Genomic DNA, 18,730 nt, shown 5'->3' on the forward strand with positions numbered 1-18,730 from the left:
AAGAATGGGACAACTTGTTATGCTAGTAGCAGCCAAAAGCTAAGTGCTTTGGACTTGTCTTTGATGGAAAATTTACATTCCTTTCACATACATTCATCAACTAAGAAAAAATTGCAAGAGAGAACATTGAATCTCCTTTGCGCTATCCTCTGCTGAGTGAGGCATGGATTGATATTTGTTGCTTCGTCTTTATCATGCACTTATATGTTTAAAGCTGGATTATGGTTCTCAAGTCTAGTGGTCTGCAACACAATAACCTGCAATAGTTGGATCTCATCCATCATCAGGGTATATGGATAGCTGCTGGTGCCTTTCACACATAGCCCACTCAAAGGCTTTATGTTGAAGCAAGTGAAATTGTTCTATCACTTAGACAGAAACAGTTGTCTCTTAATTATATGCTCTAAAAATAAAGTCTCTTCCAGAGCATCCTACATGGACTAGTCTCTTTTCTCTACATTGTGAAGGGAAGCTCAATATCTCACACACATCAGACTGCCATACCTCCTTTGGTATGCATGTTAAAGACTATGCAAGCTGTTGGCTATCGTTGGAGGCAGGTCGTATATTCCCCGTTCGATGGACGCCGTTATTTCAGCTTTTGGAACTTGTTTATGAGTCACGGCAAAATTGTGCCCTCGACTTAAAGCACTAGTGGCTTCTTTGCTTAAGGTGAGCCACAAAATTGCGGCTCACCTTAAGCAAAGGCACAATTTTGCCGTGACTCCTAAACAAGTTCCAAAAGCTGAAATAATGGCGTCCATCGAACGGGGAATATACGACCTGCCTCCAACAATAGCCAACAACATACGTTTAGATGTGGCCAACATCCTAATCAAGTCAAAGCTTCCCAAAAATAATATCCCGCATAAGGAAATCATTGCTGTAAAAGAGCTACAGAATAATAGCCAGATTATCATAACAAAAGCAGACAAAGGGAATGCAACCATGGTGATGGACACAACAGAATATGAAAACAAACTGCACACACACACACACTGTTACAAGATCAGTCAACATATAAAATTATAGATCGCAATTCCACCAACACAAAAAAAAAAATAAGGCACGTAAATTATTGAAAAAAGTCACTTCCTGACCCAAAGACACAGTAAACAAACTCAAGTCCTTCCATGTTAAAACACTTAGGATTTATGGAGCACCAAAAATTCACAAACAAGGTACACCCTTACGCCCAATTGTGGACAGTATAAATAGTCCCACATACAAACTGGCTAGACATTTAGCTAAGCTACTAGCCACCCTCACAAACAATTCTCTCTCCTTTGTCAAAATTTCAGCCCACCTAAAAAGCATCTTATAACACCATACCCTAAAAAGCTCAGAGTTAACAGTAAGCTTTGATATCACCTCACTATTCACAAATGTACCACTAATAGAAACCCTCAATCTACTGAAGTCACACTCCCCACCTCCATCCCCCTGATATATTTGAACTATTCAAATTCATAATACATGCAGGATATTTCACATGGAAATGGAAAATATACAAACAAATAGATGGGACAGCCATAGGCTCCCCCCCCCCCCAGCCAACTTTTACATAGAACACCTGGAAAAACTAGCAATCAATACAGCCACTCTCAAGCCAACACTTTGGCTACGCTATGTTGACGATGTGCTTGCTATTTGGCCACATGGCCCGGAGACATTGAAAACATTCTTAGCGCATTTAAATAGCCAACGTTATGATAGGTTTCATGGTATAAAAAGAACACAGATGGTTAAGCAAATAACTATTTATTAACTTAAAAGCTAATAATTCACTAGTAATATATCCAGCATCTTCAGAGCACACAACACAAAGTTTGTTACAAAGGCAAGACAACCACAATCCGGTGTAACAGTGGGGACAGTATAAGTGATTGCAGCATGCAACACAAGACTAAAGTCCTAATATGGTGCCATCTAGGTTAAAAAAAAAAAAAAAATCAAAGTTTTGAAATAGTAGTCCAAATGATAAAAAATAAAAGTAATAAATATTAATTTGGTCTTAGGATGACAGTCTCCCAGATCTTTGGTAGATTTATACAGCCATATTTGTTAAGGTTTGGGGTATGTTTCAAGGCTTCTGTTGATTCCAGGAACAACCTCTCTGACTTGTAGAAGCTTCTGTGCATTACTTTTGTTTCTTTCCAATTGATCCTGTGTGTAGGGGTATACAGAGCATGGTCTGCCAGACCGACTTACCGTAGCGAAAGTGTCGGATATATTTTTTGTTCACTGAGGTGGATGTCCACATTTCTTCCTGTCTGTCCATAGTAGGCTTGATGGCAAGAACAGGGCACTTCATAGACACCAGGATGTGATAAAGGAGTGCATTAGTCCTTAGGTGAACGGATGAGAGTTGCTAATTTTTTATAAGGTTTAAATACTGTGCGTAATTGGTGTTTGTTAAGCACCCTAGATATCTTTTCAGATGTGCCTTTAATGTATAGGATGGTGATTGTTTTGTTGTAGTCTTCTGTGGTAGATGGAGGGGATTTATGGGTAGCATTTAGTATGTTATCTATTTTACGGGGATTATAACCATTGTTTAAGAAGGTTTGATGTAGGTGAGAAAGTTCAGCAGTGAGAGCAATGTCATTGGAACAGATTGCTCTAGCTCTATGGGTTAGTGTTTTTAAGATACCATATTGTTGAGAAGGGTGGTGGTGTGATTGTTTGTGTAAGTATCTCCCTGTATGTGTGGGTTTTCTGTAAACAGAAAATGATAAGGAACCTTCTGGAAGACATGTGATCAGTGTGTCCAAGAAAGGCAGGCAGTCATTGGCTTCTAGTTCCATTGTATAGTGGATTTTAGGATGCTGGCTATTTAGATGCACTAAAAATGTATTCAATGTGTCTGGGCCATGTGGCCAAATGGCAAACACATCGTCAACATAGCGTAGCCAGAGGCTAGGTTTGAGAGTGCTGTGTTGATAGCTAATTTTTCCAGATGTTCTATGTAGAAGTTGGCTAAGGGAGGGAGAAAGGGGTGAACCCATAGCTGTCCCATCTAACTGTTTGTATATTTTCCCTTTCCATGTAAAATAACCTGCCTGTACTGTGAATTTAAATAGCTGGTATATATCTGGGGGAAATTGTGAATTTAGTAAGTTAAGTGTTTCAATCAGTGGTACATTAGTGAATAATGTGGTGATATCAAAACTCACCATTAGGTTTGAACTATTTAAGGTGTGGTTTTCTAAAATACTTTTTAGGTGGGTAGAATTTTTAACAAAAGAGGGAGAATTGTTTGTGTAAGTGGTTAGTAATTTGGCTAAATGTTTGGCTAGTTTATATGTAGGACTGTTTATACTATCTACAATAGGACGTAAAGGTGTACCTTGTTTGTGTATTTTTGGAGCACCATATATTCTGGGTGCTTTAACGTGTATGGGTTCAAGTTTTTTGACAATTTCTTTAGGCCAGGAAGTGATTTTGTTCAGTAACTTGCACACCTTATTCTTTTGTGAGTTGGTGGGATCTCGATCTATGATTTGATATGTAGACCGGTCTTGGAGCAGTGTATGCATTTTGCTTTCATATTCTGTTGTATCCATAACTACAGTGGCGTTTCCTTTGTCTGATTTGGTTATTGTAATGTGGTTATTATTGCGTAGTTCTTTTAGGGCTATTATTTCTTTATGCAGGATATTATTTTTGGGAGGCTTAGAATGGATAAGGATATTGGCCACGTCTAACCTGATATTATTGGCTATAGCTGGTGGCAAGTCGTGAATCCCACGTTCAGCCAGCATCCTAAAATCTTGAAGATGCTGGATATATTACCAGCAAAATATTAGCTTTTAAGTTAATAAATAGTTATTTGCTTAACCATCTGTGTTCTTTTTATACCGTGAAACCTATCATAACATAAATAGCCAACATCCAAAAATCCACTTTACAATGGAACTGGAAGCTAATGACTGTCTGCCCTTCTGAGATACACTTATCCCATCTTCCAAATGGTTCCCTATCATTTTCAGTTTTTAGAAAATCCACATTTACAGGGAAATATTTACACAAACAATCACACCATCACCCTTCTCAACAATATGGCATTTTAAAAACGCTAACCCACAGAGTGAGAGCAATCTGTTCTGATGACAACACTCTTGCTGCTGAACTGGCTCACCAGTTCAACAGCAAAGCTATTAGAGGCCACACCTTCTTGGCCAATGGCTATAATCCCCATAAGATAAACAAAATACTAAATGCTCCTAAGAAACCCCTCCCACTATCCACCACAGAGAACTACAACAAAACAGTCACCATCACATACATTAAAGGCACATCCGAAAAGATTTCAAGAATTCTTAATAAACATGAACTACGCACCACATTCAGGCCGTGGAGCAAACTAGCAACCCTTATCCGCTCACCCAAGGACAGCATTCCCCCTTTATCACATCCAGGAGTCTACGAAGTACCCTACTCATGTAATCAAGCCTACTACAGTTAAACAGGAAGAACTGTGAACATCAACGAACACAAAAGATACATCCGGCATTATCTCTAAGGCAAGTCTGGCCTAGCAGACCATATTCTGGATACCCCTGCACACAGGATCAACTGGAAGAACACAAAAGTACTGCACAGAAGGTCTTACAAGTCAGAGAGATTGTTCTTAGAGGCAACAGAAGCCCTGAAACACACTCCAAATCTCAACAAATATGGCTGTATAAATTTGCCTAAAATATGGGAGACAGTCATCTTAAGAAAAAACCAGTACAGGTTTTTTTCTCTGTTTTAGGACTCTAGTCTTATGTGATAGCTGCAAGTTTTTTTTTTTTTCAGATAGAGGGTGCCAAAATCAGGACTCTAGTCTTTGTGTTGCTACTACAATTTTGTTTAACTAGTCCGTTGATTACACCATGTTGTTATAGTCTCACGTATTGTGACAAATTGTGTTTTTGTGCTCTGAAGATGCTGGTTATAACACCAGCGAAATATCAGCAATAAGTTAATAAATTATTCACTTATTTTTCTGTGTTCTAAGATATACCGTTAAAAAACAAACAACATGCACGATGAACACATAAGTCTGTCCACACGATTATAGCACAATATTGCCTTTGCTGTCCTTGTACCAATAAACTATTTTTTATTTATTTATTTATTTTTTTTATTACACCAGATCATAGAGGTCAAGTTCATGTATTTTATACAGCACCTTTTCTGGGTTGTTATAGAGTTCACATTTGGAAATATTCATACAGTTTAGCAAATGCATTGGCGATGTTACAGATTTTGCAGGTGGGTAATACTTTTATGCCATTGCTAAACTTGATTGGTCTTGTGTGGCCGGTCTTGAGGCGAGAGATCATGGTAGTGGCACTGTGATTAAACTTGGAGTTGATGGTAGCTCCTGGATTTTCTGCTAAGTACCAGTGGTGAGTCATGTCCTGAAGAATTGTTCTTTTTATGTTTTCTTTTTGGGTGGTTTTAAAAAGATCGAAATCTCTGGTATCACTTGATGTTGCAGCCATTTTTGTTACTTTATCTGCAATTTCGTTTCCCTTTAATCCCACATGGGATGGGATCCATTGGAAGATTATTTTGGAATCCTTAGGTAGTTTGTTTATGTTTTTTGCTATGTCTCTAAGTATTTCTTGATGGCTAGTGTAACAGTTCTTAATAGCTTGAAGGGCTGCTAAGGAATCTGTGAAAAATATATACTCCTTCGGGTTTTGTTTGTCCAAATATTGCAGTGCTGTGTTAATGGCTATTAATTCTGCATGGTGTGAGTTGCATCCAATACTGTTAGTTGTTTTTAGTTCTATATTATGAGAGCCATAGATGAGTATGCCACTTCCAGAATTGCCATTTGGATTTTTGGAGCCATCTGTGTAAATCTTTATCGAGTCAGGTCCATATTCCATTATTTTTGAAAGGGCTAATGATCTCAAGATTTCAGGGTTTTCTAGGCTTTTTTCCTCATGTTTCCCTATTTCAGAGTTGATAACTATATTTTTCCTGTCTTGATTTGGAGAAATGCTGGGTCGTCGGCTATTTTATTTGGACAATAAACCAATAAACCATAAACTGACCAACCAGTCACTCCAGGTAACGCTATCGATTTTGAGCTTTGGATAGAATTCATGTAAAAAAAAAAGTTTAGTTGTGAAGATACTTTGTGCAGAAACTTATGAATAAAATAAAAAAAATGACTTCTTATGAAATATAATCATATATACATATAAAAATTCTGTTACACATGGAATTTGAATAACAGAACTATGAGTTTCTTTAGTAAGTATTCTGGTTGCACTAATGGTTAGATAATTTAGAAATTAATCCTAACCAAATGTGAATTTTTTTTTTTTTTTTTTGAGCCACTTGACACTTCAGTAAGTAGGCTAGTAGTATCACATTGGTCTTCTCCCTTTTCACATCTGCAGATTATTCTGAATCTGGACATTAATCTAAGTGGGAAGAGTGGTTTAATCTCATTAGCTTCATTTTGCCGAGATCTAAGCTCCTGATCCAGTAGCAGGATGTACATGATATGGAGTGGTATAGTTTCATTTGTAGAAATGATAGAGAGTTTATACAAAAATAGAAAAATAATTACATTTTGGTTAAGCATATTTCTGGTTATTTTTTTTTGCTGAGGCATATAGCAATTGCAGCAGTGAGAGGAAAGAAGTTGCTTTCTGATTCCACTTTTCATATATGATGGGGCTGAATTCTTTTAAGATGGCATTTGTTAATGCTTGGGTTCTTATTTAATGATTGAATATTTCATTGACTAAAAAAGAATTTGCTCTGCACATAACTATATATTTTTTTTCCTCTTGAGAATTGTTTCTATAATTGATTTTGCATTTACAGACTGCAGATTCAATTTTGAAGGTGCAAGGGGAAATCAATGAGCTTAAAGATATCATGGTAAAAAATATTGGTAAGTGGTATAAAATGCATGGTTCTGCCTAATTATATTTTTCTTGGTTTTTTTTGTTAATTATTTATTTCATATCCAAACACAAGTGGTATAGTAGTAAGTGGTACAACATTATTTACAACAAATTAGGATACATTACAAATGAGAACAGCTTAAATTTGATAGTTGAATTATACAGGGAGTAATAATTAAATATGAAAAAAAAGGAAACTATACATAACTTATATACAATAAATATGGTCAGATGTTCCTCCAGTATCTTGCACAATCAACTGCTCTTTCTGTGGGATATAAGGTCCTCTTTTGTGCAAGGTGATGGAAGAAAGGGACAGGAAAGAAGGTATTCCATGGATTGGGTTGTCCCATGCTCACAATTATCTGGGCCAGTGAGGTAGCCCCATTTAATAAGGTTTTGTTTGCAGCATCCTGTCGTTCGGAGTCTGTTGAGGCTTTTCCAAGTGGGCATCACGTGGAAGATGTTCAGCTGTTGGAATACCAGTATTATTTTCAGGATATAGTTGCAAGCCATTGTTGAAGTCTTGTCTCTGGGAGGTGTTTAGGTGGTTCAACAGCTTCCAGGAAGCTATATCGAGATCTTAGTCTTTGGGGCACTGCAGTCTGGCTGAATAGTGGGTGGCACTCATCATACATTTCTCTGCTTCTTTCGTCAGCTGAGAATGCAGATCTTCGAATTGAAGGGGAGTGCAATACCAGCTAAAGTATACAGGTCTTTTAATGGTGTTGGTTTCAGACATCCTGTAATTAAGCGGTGGCTCTCATTCAATGCTGGGTCAAGTTTTTCAGCAGCATGGCAGGATCTGGACCATACTGGGCAGACATATTCAGCAGAAGAATAGCAAAAGGCCAAGGCAGACGATCTCAGTGTGCTAGGGTCTGCACCCCATTTGGAGGAGGTAGACTTTCTTAGTATATTGTTTCTTGCATTCATTTTTGCCTTTGTTTTTTCTGTGTGTGTTTTATATGAGAGTATGTGATCGAAAGTCACACCGAGGTAGATTGGGTTCCAGGAATGTTCTATATTAGAGCCTTCCCAAGAGATCTCTAGCTTGCTGTTGGCTTCCTTTATTGTTAAGGTGGGAAAAGGCCAGTCTGGGTTTTCAAGGGGTTTGGTTTTAGTTGATTGCTGCTATAACATGTGGTTAGACCATTTAAAGCAAGTGATAGAGTAGTTTCAATGGACTTGAAATTTTTTGATCGAGTAGCTATGGCAAGGTCATCAGCATAGATAAAATTTCTAGTTCCTGGAAAGATGGGGGAGATCATTGACGTAGATGTTGAAAAGTAATGGTGATAACATGCTTCCCTGGGGGAGGCCATTTTTTTTGGAGGTGCCAGTGTCTCTTCCTACCCCCCTCCCCAGGTCCACGTAAAAATGTCTGTTTTCCAAGAGTGATTAGATCAGGAGGACAAGGTGATAGTCTAGTTATTCTGTATATTTTATTTCTGAGTGTGAGATGGTTTATGGTATCATATACTGCAGTTAGGTCTACAAAGACTACTCCTGTGGTTAGTTTTTGCTCATAATCCTTTTCTATATATTGAGTGAGGTTGAGAATTTGTGATGTGCAGGATTTGCCTGGTCTAAAACCAGCCTGCTCAGCAATAAGATGGGGGTTCGATTAGGGATTGTAGTCTATTCAAAATTAATCATTCATAGAGTTTAAAGAGGTTGCTGAGTAGTGATATAGGTCTATAATTTTTTGCTTCTGTTGAAGTTTTCCCTGGTTTCAGAAATGACACCACTTTGGCATGCCTCCAGATAGTTGGTATCCTCAGAGTTCTGAGGCAAGTGTTGTATAGGTTTAATAACCACTTTTAGTCCTGGTTCCAAAATGTTTAATCTGTTCATTACAGACATCATTAAGGCCTGTAGATTTTCTAGGTTTTAATAGGTTTATGGCAGCATTGAGTTCAGTGATGGTGAAATCTGAGTTAATCACATTTTGTTCCTCATTTGGGGTTCTAAGTATTTTATGTTTTGGGTGCTTCTTAGGGAATTTTCCATTTAGCAGCAGCTGGTGAGCAATTTGATTAGCTGTTACCTGCAAATGCTCATTTGGCTTAGTGAAATTTGTCCTAATTCTGTTGATAAAGTTCCATGCCTTCTTGCTACTATGGGTCATATCAAGGGCTTCTATTTCTTTTCTTAATTGGCTTGTTTTGTGTAATGTGTACCTGTGATTTTATTAGGTAAAAGATAACATAGCAATACACTTCACAAATATGACAATGGATATGTGATCTGTTCATTAAGCTAAGCCAGCAGAAAATTAAGAATGATCTAATTTAATGTTTTTGGTGTGATTAAAACTGGTTTTCTATGACAGTCTCACCCACATAAGATTGTCGACTTATGGTATATTACTAGGTTGGTAATCTGAAAACCACAGAGAAAAAATATGGTGCTGTTTTCATACTAATTCAGATCACCAATAAGTAGGGTGATGGTCTTGTTTTACACCAGGCAATGAAAAACATCTTACTACCTAAAGACATGTTGTTTTTTCTGTTAACACTATACAAGAGGAGTCAAGAAGGAACATATTGATATGTTTTGCAAACAACTGGAGATTGTAGTCCTCAGGAAAAGCTTTCTGGGGAAGGCAGTTCCAAAGCACAGATGGAATGAAAGAAGGATGAGAATTTGCTTCATTGGAACAGTAAACTAATATTGACCAGCATTAGGTCATGTTTTTACAGCATTGAGCAGCAGCAGCATTCATGAAAATACATTTAGAAGAGACAAAGTGAATGCAATACCGCTGAAAAAGTGAGTCTGTGTGAAAGAGAAAGGGGAGGATACTAATTAATTAGATCTCCCTATTCTGGATGGTATTGTGCATTTTTAGAGAACTTTGGTACAGCCTAGTATATAAAAACATTATTCTAAGGTAAGGCAGATATGGGATTTATACAATGTTAAGAGTTGTACATGCAAAAAGTAATGTCTTGAGTGGAAAAGGATACTTAGCAGTTTTGGAGGTAGAAGAGGGCTAGATGTGATGTTCTTCTGCCACAGAACCTAGATGTGTAAGTCACTCTAGTATGGGATATCTCATCATGTGGAGATATGAGTATTATTAAGTGGGGGTGGGGATGTGGTTTTGCCTAAAATAAGATAGAATTGTGTAAAATTTGGCAGCATTAAAATTGATAGGGTTGCCTTCATCTCACTGAAATATGATAAGAAGAATAATGTTTAAAGCATTAGTTCCGGAAGATCTTTTAGCTTGAAATATGTGGTATAGCAAGGTGAATAGGAGAATGTGTAGGAAAAAGTCCAAAGCCCTAATGTACTACATGTTTGGTGGGAATCCACAATGGTGTAGTTAATGACTAAAGAGGAAGTTAGTAGTCCAACTGCAGAGGGCAGATAGTAGATTGTAACATGGTAGTGTATTAAGTAGACTTTTATGCCAGATCCAATCAGCCCTGGAAATGTATGACAGCATGAGTTTTACCACTTTCTCTAGCTTGTGACCATAAATTGGTAGTCTGGTAAGAGATATACTATGGATCTTCTTGCTGATACTTACATTAGGGATCAGGAGTGGAGAAATCCATACTGGTGATCACTGATTAACCAATGGGTTTCCAGATGGCAAAGGAGTTAATTGTTGATGACCTTCTCCATTATTTTCGATAGAACAATGGTGTGAGTGTAATGGGATGACACTTTGATGGCCGGCTTTTATTTTCTTCCTTTGAAGGATTCATGTTTCCATATAGGATTATCAAAAGATCTCACCTCTCGCTTATAGTAGACATAAAAGAAACCAAGTAAGTTCACTGTTACACACTCAAATAGGTTGAAAAAATGTTATTTTGAGGGAATGTGTGTTATACTTTTTGTTAATGTTTGAAAGTACATTAGAATCTAATAAGAAAGCTTTCTAGCTTCGCAGAGCCCTGTTTGTAAGAATTTGAAAGTGAATTGTAAAAATAGCATTAACAATATTGATGCATTGTCAAATACTGAATCCATGATTTATGAAACAGAATAAAAGTATAACCAAAGTTGATCCTTCTTTTAGCAGTCTGAATTGCTACATGCAATGAAGTTGAATCTGAACTTATTTTTGGTAATAAGGAAAGTGAATATTTGCTCTATATAGCAAACAAATTGTCAGTGTGTGTATGTATATCTGTTTGTGCACGTGCGCACACACTCACGAAAGCCAAATAAAAAGAGAACATACGGTTACTCTGTAAGAACTAAAATTGGCATTTCTTTTTTTTATAACACTCTAAAAAAGAAAATAAATAAATAAAATTTATTATTATTATTTTTTTAAATGTGTCATCATAAAATTATCTGATTTATTCATATATATTTGCAAGAAATTTTTAGTTTGTAGGTTACCACTAAAATATTTTAAAATGGTTAAATGTTATGAGAATTTTGCTATGTTAATTTCAATTTTTGCCCTTTAAATTTTCAAAATGATTTCTTAAAATGTAAAGAATCTCATTGTCACGCACTCAGGTAGGCTGAAGAAATATTACTTTGATAGGAATACAATAGTTATGTATGGTTCGAATGTAAAAACTTTAAGAATGAGATTGAAAAGACGTTGAAAGTTTATTTTTCACTTGGTTAGACTATAATAAATTTAGTTTAATCCTTTATCCAAGTGTGAGCAAACACAGTTTGAGCCTGAAAGTATCTTCAGGACTGGGGTAAGGTGTTACAACACCGGGCAGCTCGTTGCAAAGGTGGAGCAAGATAACATCACCCCTATCCCAGTATCTCCCATAATGCAAAACACATCTCCTTGTGGATATGTATAATGTTATGCATTAAGGGAAAGGCCACTACCCAGACTAGTTTCGACCTTTATTGAGGTCTCTTCAGTGGGAGCCAGGCCCAAGTGGAGATACCAGGCAGAAGCATTAGCAAGGTCATCTCTACCTATAGGCGTTGCCAAACAGTGTGCCACCTTTTTATTAAATTACTCTGGATTTAGAGAAAGAAGAGACCGCAATAAAGGTCGAAACTAGTCTGGGTAGTGGCCCTTCCCTTAATGTTGAAAAATCCCTGTCAAATAAGTCAGCTTGTGCTCTTAGAGAACACAGAGACAAATGCAAGAATGCTAATCAGTGTGTAAAACTAGCTAAACAAAAGTCATGGGAGGACTTTGGCAAAAATATAGAAAATAAATATCAAGAAGGTGGCAAAATATTCTGGAGGTTGTTGAAGAAGCTTAGGAATGGAGGAAAGAGTGCTGTAAAAGGAGTTAGAGGTGATAAAGGTGACATGAAAACGGGAGAAAAGGATATCCTTGAAGTATGGAGTAATTACTTTGAAAAACTGCTAAATGAAACAAGCAGTGATGACAGCACAGTGGTAGAAAACACTGACCAGGCATGCAGTCAGGAATACATATCCATACTTGAAGTAGAAAAAGCCATCGAAGGCTTGAAATGTGGAAAGGCAGCAGGAGTAGATGATATTTGACCAGAAATGCTGAAGTATGATGGTATAAGAGTCTTAAAGGGACTGCACTGCATAGTTCAAAAAGCCTGGACAGAGGGACGAATTCCCGGTGATTGGAATAGAGCTCTCATAGTACCCATATATAAAAAAGGAAATAAAACTGAATGTGAGGAAAAAAAAAAACAGAGGTATTTCCCTACTGAGTGTTCCTGGCAAGATCTATGCAAGTATACTTGAGAAACGGTTGAGAAGAATTGCGGAAGAAAAGCTAGGTGAAGAACAAGCTGGATTCAGGCCAAATAGAGGCTGTCAGAATCAGATCTTCACTTTATGACAAATAGTCGAGAAAGCATTGGAATATAACAGAGAGTCCACGCGGTTAGCCTAGTGGCTATGCGCTTCGCAACCATATGCCTGGGGAAGGAGTGTCCTAGGTTCGATTCCCGTCGGTGACGTGAGGAGCTGAAGGATCTTCCTCAGCCATATCCAATTAGCCAGTCTTGGGCATGGACAGCAGGGTTTTCTCTGCAGTTTATACTGGGGTTTTTTCATTCCACAAAGCAGGCAAGCTGGCCTTGAGAACTCAACATTACAGGCCATAGGATACACCGGGGCATAAGGCTGACCACCTTATCCTGTAAAAACGGAGTGAGGTCCGATGATCAGTGGACCCTCGACACCGCAAGGTAAAAGAGGGTATAAGGAAGATGACATATAACAGAGATCTGTATTTAAGTTTTGTTGATTTGGAAAAGGCATATGACAAGGTGCCAAGAGAGAAGCTATTCAATAAGCTGCAGTTATATGGTGTCAATGGGGCATTATATCAAGCAATACTTAGTCTTTATTTGAGTTGTAAATCAGCAGTTAGAATTGAAGGAAGTATAGGAAGATGGTTTAATGTTAAATCTGGTGTGAGACAGGGATGTACATTATCCCCCTCTGTTATTCATTATCTATATGGATCACATTATGAAGGAAAGTGGTATTAAACATGATATCAAAATTGGAGATGTTAATGTCAGCTCTTTGCTTTATGCGGATGATGTTATACTTTTAAATAAATCCGCTACAAGTCTGCAAGATTCTCTGACTAAATTGAATAGCTGTTGTAATAGATATGGTATGAATGTCAGCAATAAAAAGACAAAGACAATGAAAATAGGCAGAATCATTGAAAATGTCAACTGTGTTGTGAATAGAGAACCTGTGGAACAAGTAAAACATTTCAGCTATTTAGGCACGATTTTTACTGAAGATGGTAAATTAAATATAGAAATAGACAACAGAATCAGCAAAGCTGGTATGGTGGGAAGTCAATTGAATAAATTCATATGGAATAAGAGAGAAATTAGTCGGAACACTAAATTAGCTGTGTACAAGACAGTGTTCAAACCAGTTTTAACTTATGGATCTGAGAGTTGAGTCAGAAGTAAAACACTTGACCAAAGACTAGAGACGGCAGATATGAGAGTCCTGAGAAAGATTATAGGCGTGAATAGATGGCATCAATGGCAATATCGTATTAAAAATGAGGATATTAGGAAAGAACTTGACATTGTCAGCATCCAGGAATGCGTTAGTAGAGCTAATCTCAGGTGGTATGGTCACTTAAACAGAATGAGCGAGGAAAGATTAGCAAAATAAGTGTTCTCTGTCAGGTTGGCAGCAAAACGACCCAGAGGAGGACCAAGATATAGGTGGATTGATACGGTACAAAGTGCCTTAGACGATAGAAATAGAAGATCTGATAATGTTGGAGTCTTGACAAGTAACAGAATGATTTGGAGGAAAATTATAGATAGGAAGTTAGTAATGATGTAATTTTTTTCATGTTGTACTATCATATCCTGTACAGCCATTGAGGGTACATGGCAGGAATTTGATGATGATGATATGTGACTGAGGTGTTAAATTCCTCAAATTAACATTTTTAGCTTACATAGGCAAAGTGGATACTAGATCCATCGTTATTTCAAAGCTGAATGTTGAAACTATGAAAATTTCATGTTTACCTAAGAGCTTACAGGAATACAATCCTCGGCATTCCCGAGTTGCTTTAGTTTGCACTACTTAGAAGAAATTGGTGCTGCCCAAGTGTCCATATATTTGCCTTTCATTTATGCATTTGATAAAGGTTTCACTGGCCTGACAGCTGTTTAAATCTGTTTGGTTCTCTTCAGAGACCAGTCAGAAACCTTAAGAGAGCAAAAACTCTCGTTCAGTACTAAGGAAATTAAAATGTCAGAGAAATCTATTTTTCTTAAGAGAACTGTTGGTTGGTGTGTACTTTTATGCACTGACCGAGAGTTCACTTAATATGTGATTTTACATCACTGAACTGAAGCCTTTTGACTTTTTGTAGTAATTATTTTCAGCCTAGTTTTGAGAATGTGAGTGATTGAGTTTATTGAAATTTATAATTATTCATTGTTTATTTGTAAATAAATAATGATTTGATTATGGGAAAAATTATTTTCTTATATGCTAAGTGAATGTGATGGAAAATTAATACAGGATAATAAGGAGAAGAAAAAAAAAAAGATTTTTTACAAATGCCAATATTATCGTTTGCAGTTTTGGAGATTAAAGTTTTTGTTTTATTTGGAGTGAACAAGTTCTGTTCTTGCCCTATGCTCAGCTTGCCAGTTGTAAGTTTGTGTCAGCATGTGGAGGAGCTGTAACGTGAATAAAATCACTTTTGATATATACTTTTTTTTTTTTTTGCATAATCCCATAGAAGAAGAAGAAGAATAGGGAGGAGATGTAAGAATATAAGATGGAAACTATGAGACAGCCATGAAATTGGCCCTTTTCTACATGATTGTCTATTCAAGAAATGGGCATCCATCATGAAAGTATGGGTTACTCAAGCAGTGGAAAAGCATATTTTAACATATCAAAAAATTCAGCAAAAAAGGTACACTTAGCACTTCTACATTTGTAAAGTGCACGCACATTGATTTAGGAAGAATATTTCTTTAGGGTTTTAAGCATTCAAAAGTAGAATCCAGAATTTGATAATTTGTTCTGTTTACATTCCTTGTTTGCAGGATTGCTTCATATGACATTATAATACTGTTGAGGAACTTTCCTTCTTTCAACTTTTGGACATAAATCATAGCAATTCAAAATGGCTTGTTTTCCACTTTCGTAGATATGCTATATAATCTGCAACTTATATGTTTATACTACAATTTTTTTTTTTTTTAATCCTCTTAACAGAGGAACTAAGGAATAGGATTTCATAAAATGATTCAGGAATGGATTCATTAGTTATGAAAGAACTTCTTAAAAACTTCTCATCATTGCTATTAAGTTTATTATACACTGCTTGATACTTTTGTCAACTGCTGGATTAGTCTGTTAAATTCATCTAAATTATTGTGTGTGAATCACCAATCATGTTTTTCATATGTACAACTCTTTGAATAGATGAACAACTGTCTTAGTTTGCTAACCAAACTGTAAATAGTTTAAAATATCTATATTATTTTATGGAAATCCTGTTATTAAAAATGATTTTTCTGTGGCATAGAAATCAGACAACTTGACCTTAAATATCTGAGTGTTCAGTATTTGATTTTTTTTTTCTCCTTTGTTAAAAAGTAATAATTTTGTAATATTGCAAGTGCTATGTTTTTAGGATCACTAAATTTCAGTTTTGTTTTGTTTTCAGATTCTGTAGCAAATCGGGGAGAACGACTGGAACTGTTGCTTGATAAAACTGAAAATTTGAGTAACACTGTAGGTTCTCATGATTATTTCAAAGTTTTAAATTTTATTTGTTTTTTCCTTATATACCTCTTAGAATAAAATTGGCCAGTAGCATGCAACATTGAATTCTTATACAAATTTGCTTATATTTTGGTATCACTAAAAGCAGCATACTTAAATGCTTCACACATGAAGACAGTAATTGGAAACTTTATAACATTTGATTCACATCATTTAATTCGTTAGAAAATAATTTTTTTACACCCATGTCCATAATTTATTGGTGAAGAGATTATCAGTTTGACTGATTGTTTATTATAAAAAGTATAATCTTTCTTTTCAAATATCTGGTTAATATCATTAAGACATTGTTTATGTCTTCAGTTTATGATATTCAAAGCAGTCTTTGCTTGAAAAATAAACACTTAAGCATATGCGTACTAACGATAATATCAATTGTGTGTGTATGTGTGTGTGTGTGTGTGTGTGTATATATATATATATATACACCTTCTCAACCAGGTTAGTTGTGAAACCATGTATACAGGTTCATTTCTGATATTTCTTTTATCAAGGTAATAAAGCACATCAAAGATTGTGTGATATCACTCTCCCACTTAAATACTAAAATATCCAAACCTTTCCCAAAATAGAGAGACAGAAATCATATAAAATCTTATTAAGTAGAACTTTATTATTTTTAAGTAGAAATTTACTGACTTCCTCACTAAGTTACTTACATTGAGAAACAAACCTAGCTCGCATATTTTATATTCTAAAATTGACATTCAACACCAAATATGAGAAATATACCTGAGCTCCTCTCAGCCACTATAATTGTCATCATTTTACATTGTATTATACTAGACAAGAAATCATGTAGTACTACTATATGTCAGAAATTTGATGAGGATGAAGAAATTATACACTTGTTATAATCCTTTACCCATAATAATAAATTTAGTTTAATCCTTTATCCAAGTGTGAGCAAACAAAGTTTGCACCTAAAAATATCTTCAGGACTGAATATGGTGTTGTACTACCTTACTGGGGTAAGGTAGTACAACACTGGGCAACTCGTCGCAAAGGTGGACCAAGCTAACAACACTCCTATCCCAGTATCTCCCATAATGCAAAACACATCTCCTTGCAGATATGTATAATGTTATGCATTAAGGGATTGGCCACTACCCAGACTAGTTTCGACCTTTATTGAGGTCTCTTCAGTGGGAGCCAGGCCCAAGTGGAGATACCAGGCAGAAGCATTAGCAAGGTCATCTCTACCTAGGAGTTGCCAAACAGTGTGCCACCTTTTTATTAAATTACTCTGAATTTAGAGAATGATGTTGAAAGTTTATTTTTCACTTGGTTAGACTATAATAAATTTAGTTTATTCCTTTATCCAAGTGTGAGCAAAATTCTGGAAAATGGAGTTCTGGAAAAATGAGTCTCTAGAGCAGAGTTTTCTGGACTATGCAAAAAAATCAATTAAAAAATACCAAAAAAATTTTGTAAGCCTACAATATCTAAGGTATTATAAGTTTACAAACTTTTATGGATGTAAGACAAAAAAAATAAATTTCTTAGTATCCCATAATGTACAGCACACTTGCATTTGGATGTATATTGCTATCATTATGGGAAGGGTTGCTACCCAGATTTGTTTCAACCTTTATTGAGGTCTCAAACAGTGAGCGCTAGACCCAGAAAGATGCTGGGTTTTGCTAGACAAGAGCATACTAGAAAGTCTAGTGTAGTTTTTTTTTTTGTAATAAAGCAGAAAAACTTTTGTATTGTATGCCCACAGTTCATAGAACCAGGGCTGCAGATTGCCAAGAATAGGCAATTCATGCTGAAGGGGGAGAAAGAAATAAAGGATGTACAAATTGATCACCAACACACGAAATCGTGCTTTATATGTACAATTTTCCAACTGTTATACAAGCCGAATAGTTACCACTTTAAAAACTACAATGTGCATAAAGGAAAAGTTAATTTTCTGACGTGTAATAATAAACAACTCATCCCACAAGACAGATTGACTACCCTATTATCGAAATGGACTTTCCTTCTTCTGTCATGCTCAGAAGTGTCGGAGGGTCTCGCATCTGTGGGCATACAGTACTAACATCATTTTGGTACATGTTATCTTTCTCTATAACCATCATTTAAGATGGTACAAAATGAAATGTCACAGGCTGTGGTGTTGCCCTGTTAAACAAGGCACTGCCATTTTTCTAGGGAACAAAAGATGGCAGTGATGGATACAGTATACTCCAACTCAGCATCAGCAGAATTCAAGATGGGCATCAACATAAGAGGTATCAGTGAAAAGGGGTACAACTGGCAGAATTATAGAAGTACTACATTGACATTATTAGTGTTACTGAAACAAAGAAGAAAAAATCTTGCACTTATTATTTAGATTCTTTTGAATAATAAATATATGATGTTCTATTCAAGAAATAGTGATTAAAGAAAGGAAGGAATAGCTATAGTACTCAACACTAAACATGAAAGGAATATTCTTGAATGGCAGGCAACATCAATCAGAGGAGTGACGTGGGCAAACATCAAAATGGGGAATTGGAAAATAAGACTTAGTTGTTCCTCTGGTCCAGCAGAAGATTCTACTGAGTAAAAGG

The 18,730-nt window shown here is 36.2% G+C and overlaps 1 protein-coding gene across 1 annotated transcript in view; it reads left to right on the forward strand.

Annotated features, from left to right (window-relative positions):
• Positions 1-18,730, forward strand: part of Vamp7 (Vesicle-associated membrane protein 7) — a 120,204-nt gene that overhangs the window by 82,153 nt on the left and 19,321 nt on the right. Inside the window, exons 7-8 of the mRNA XM_090393559.1 lie at positions 6,841-6,910; positions 16,048-16,115. Coding sequence (XP_090249685.1) covers positions 6,841-6,910; positions 16,048-16,115 — 138 coding nt within the window. The remainder of the gene's footprint in view (positions 1-6,840; positions 6,911-16,047; positions 16,116-18,730) is intronic.

The sequence above is a fragment of the Typopeltis vanoorti genome, chromosome 6, assembly GCF_054136105.1.
Source record: "Typopeltis vanoorti isolate ZY-2024b chromosome 6, IOZ_Tvanoo_1.0, whole genome shotgun sequence".
Taxonomy (NCBI): domain Eukaryota; kingdom Metazoa; phylum Arthropoda; class Arachnida; order Uropygi; family Thelyphonidae; genus Typopeltis; species Typopeltis vanoorti.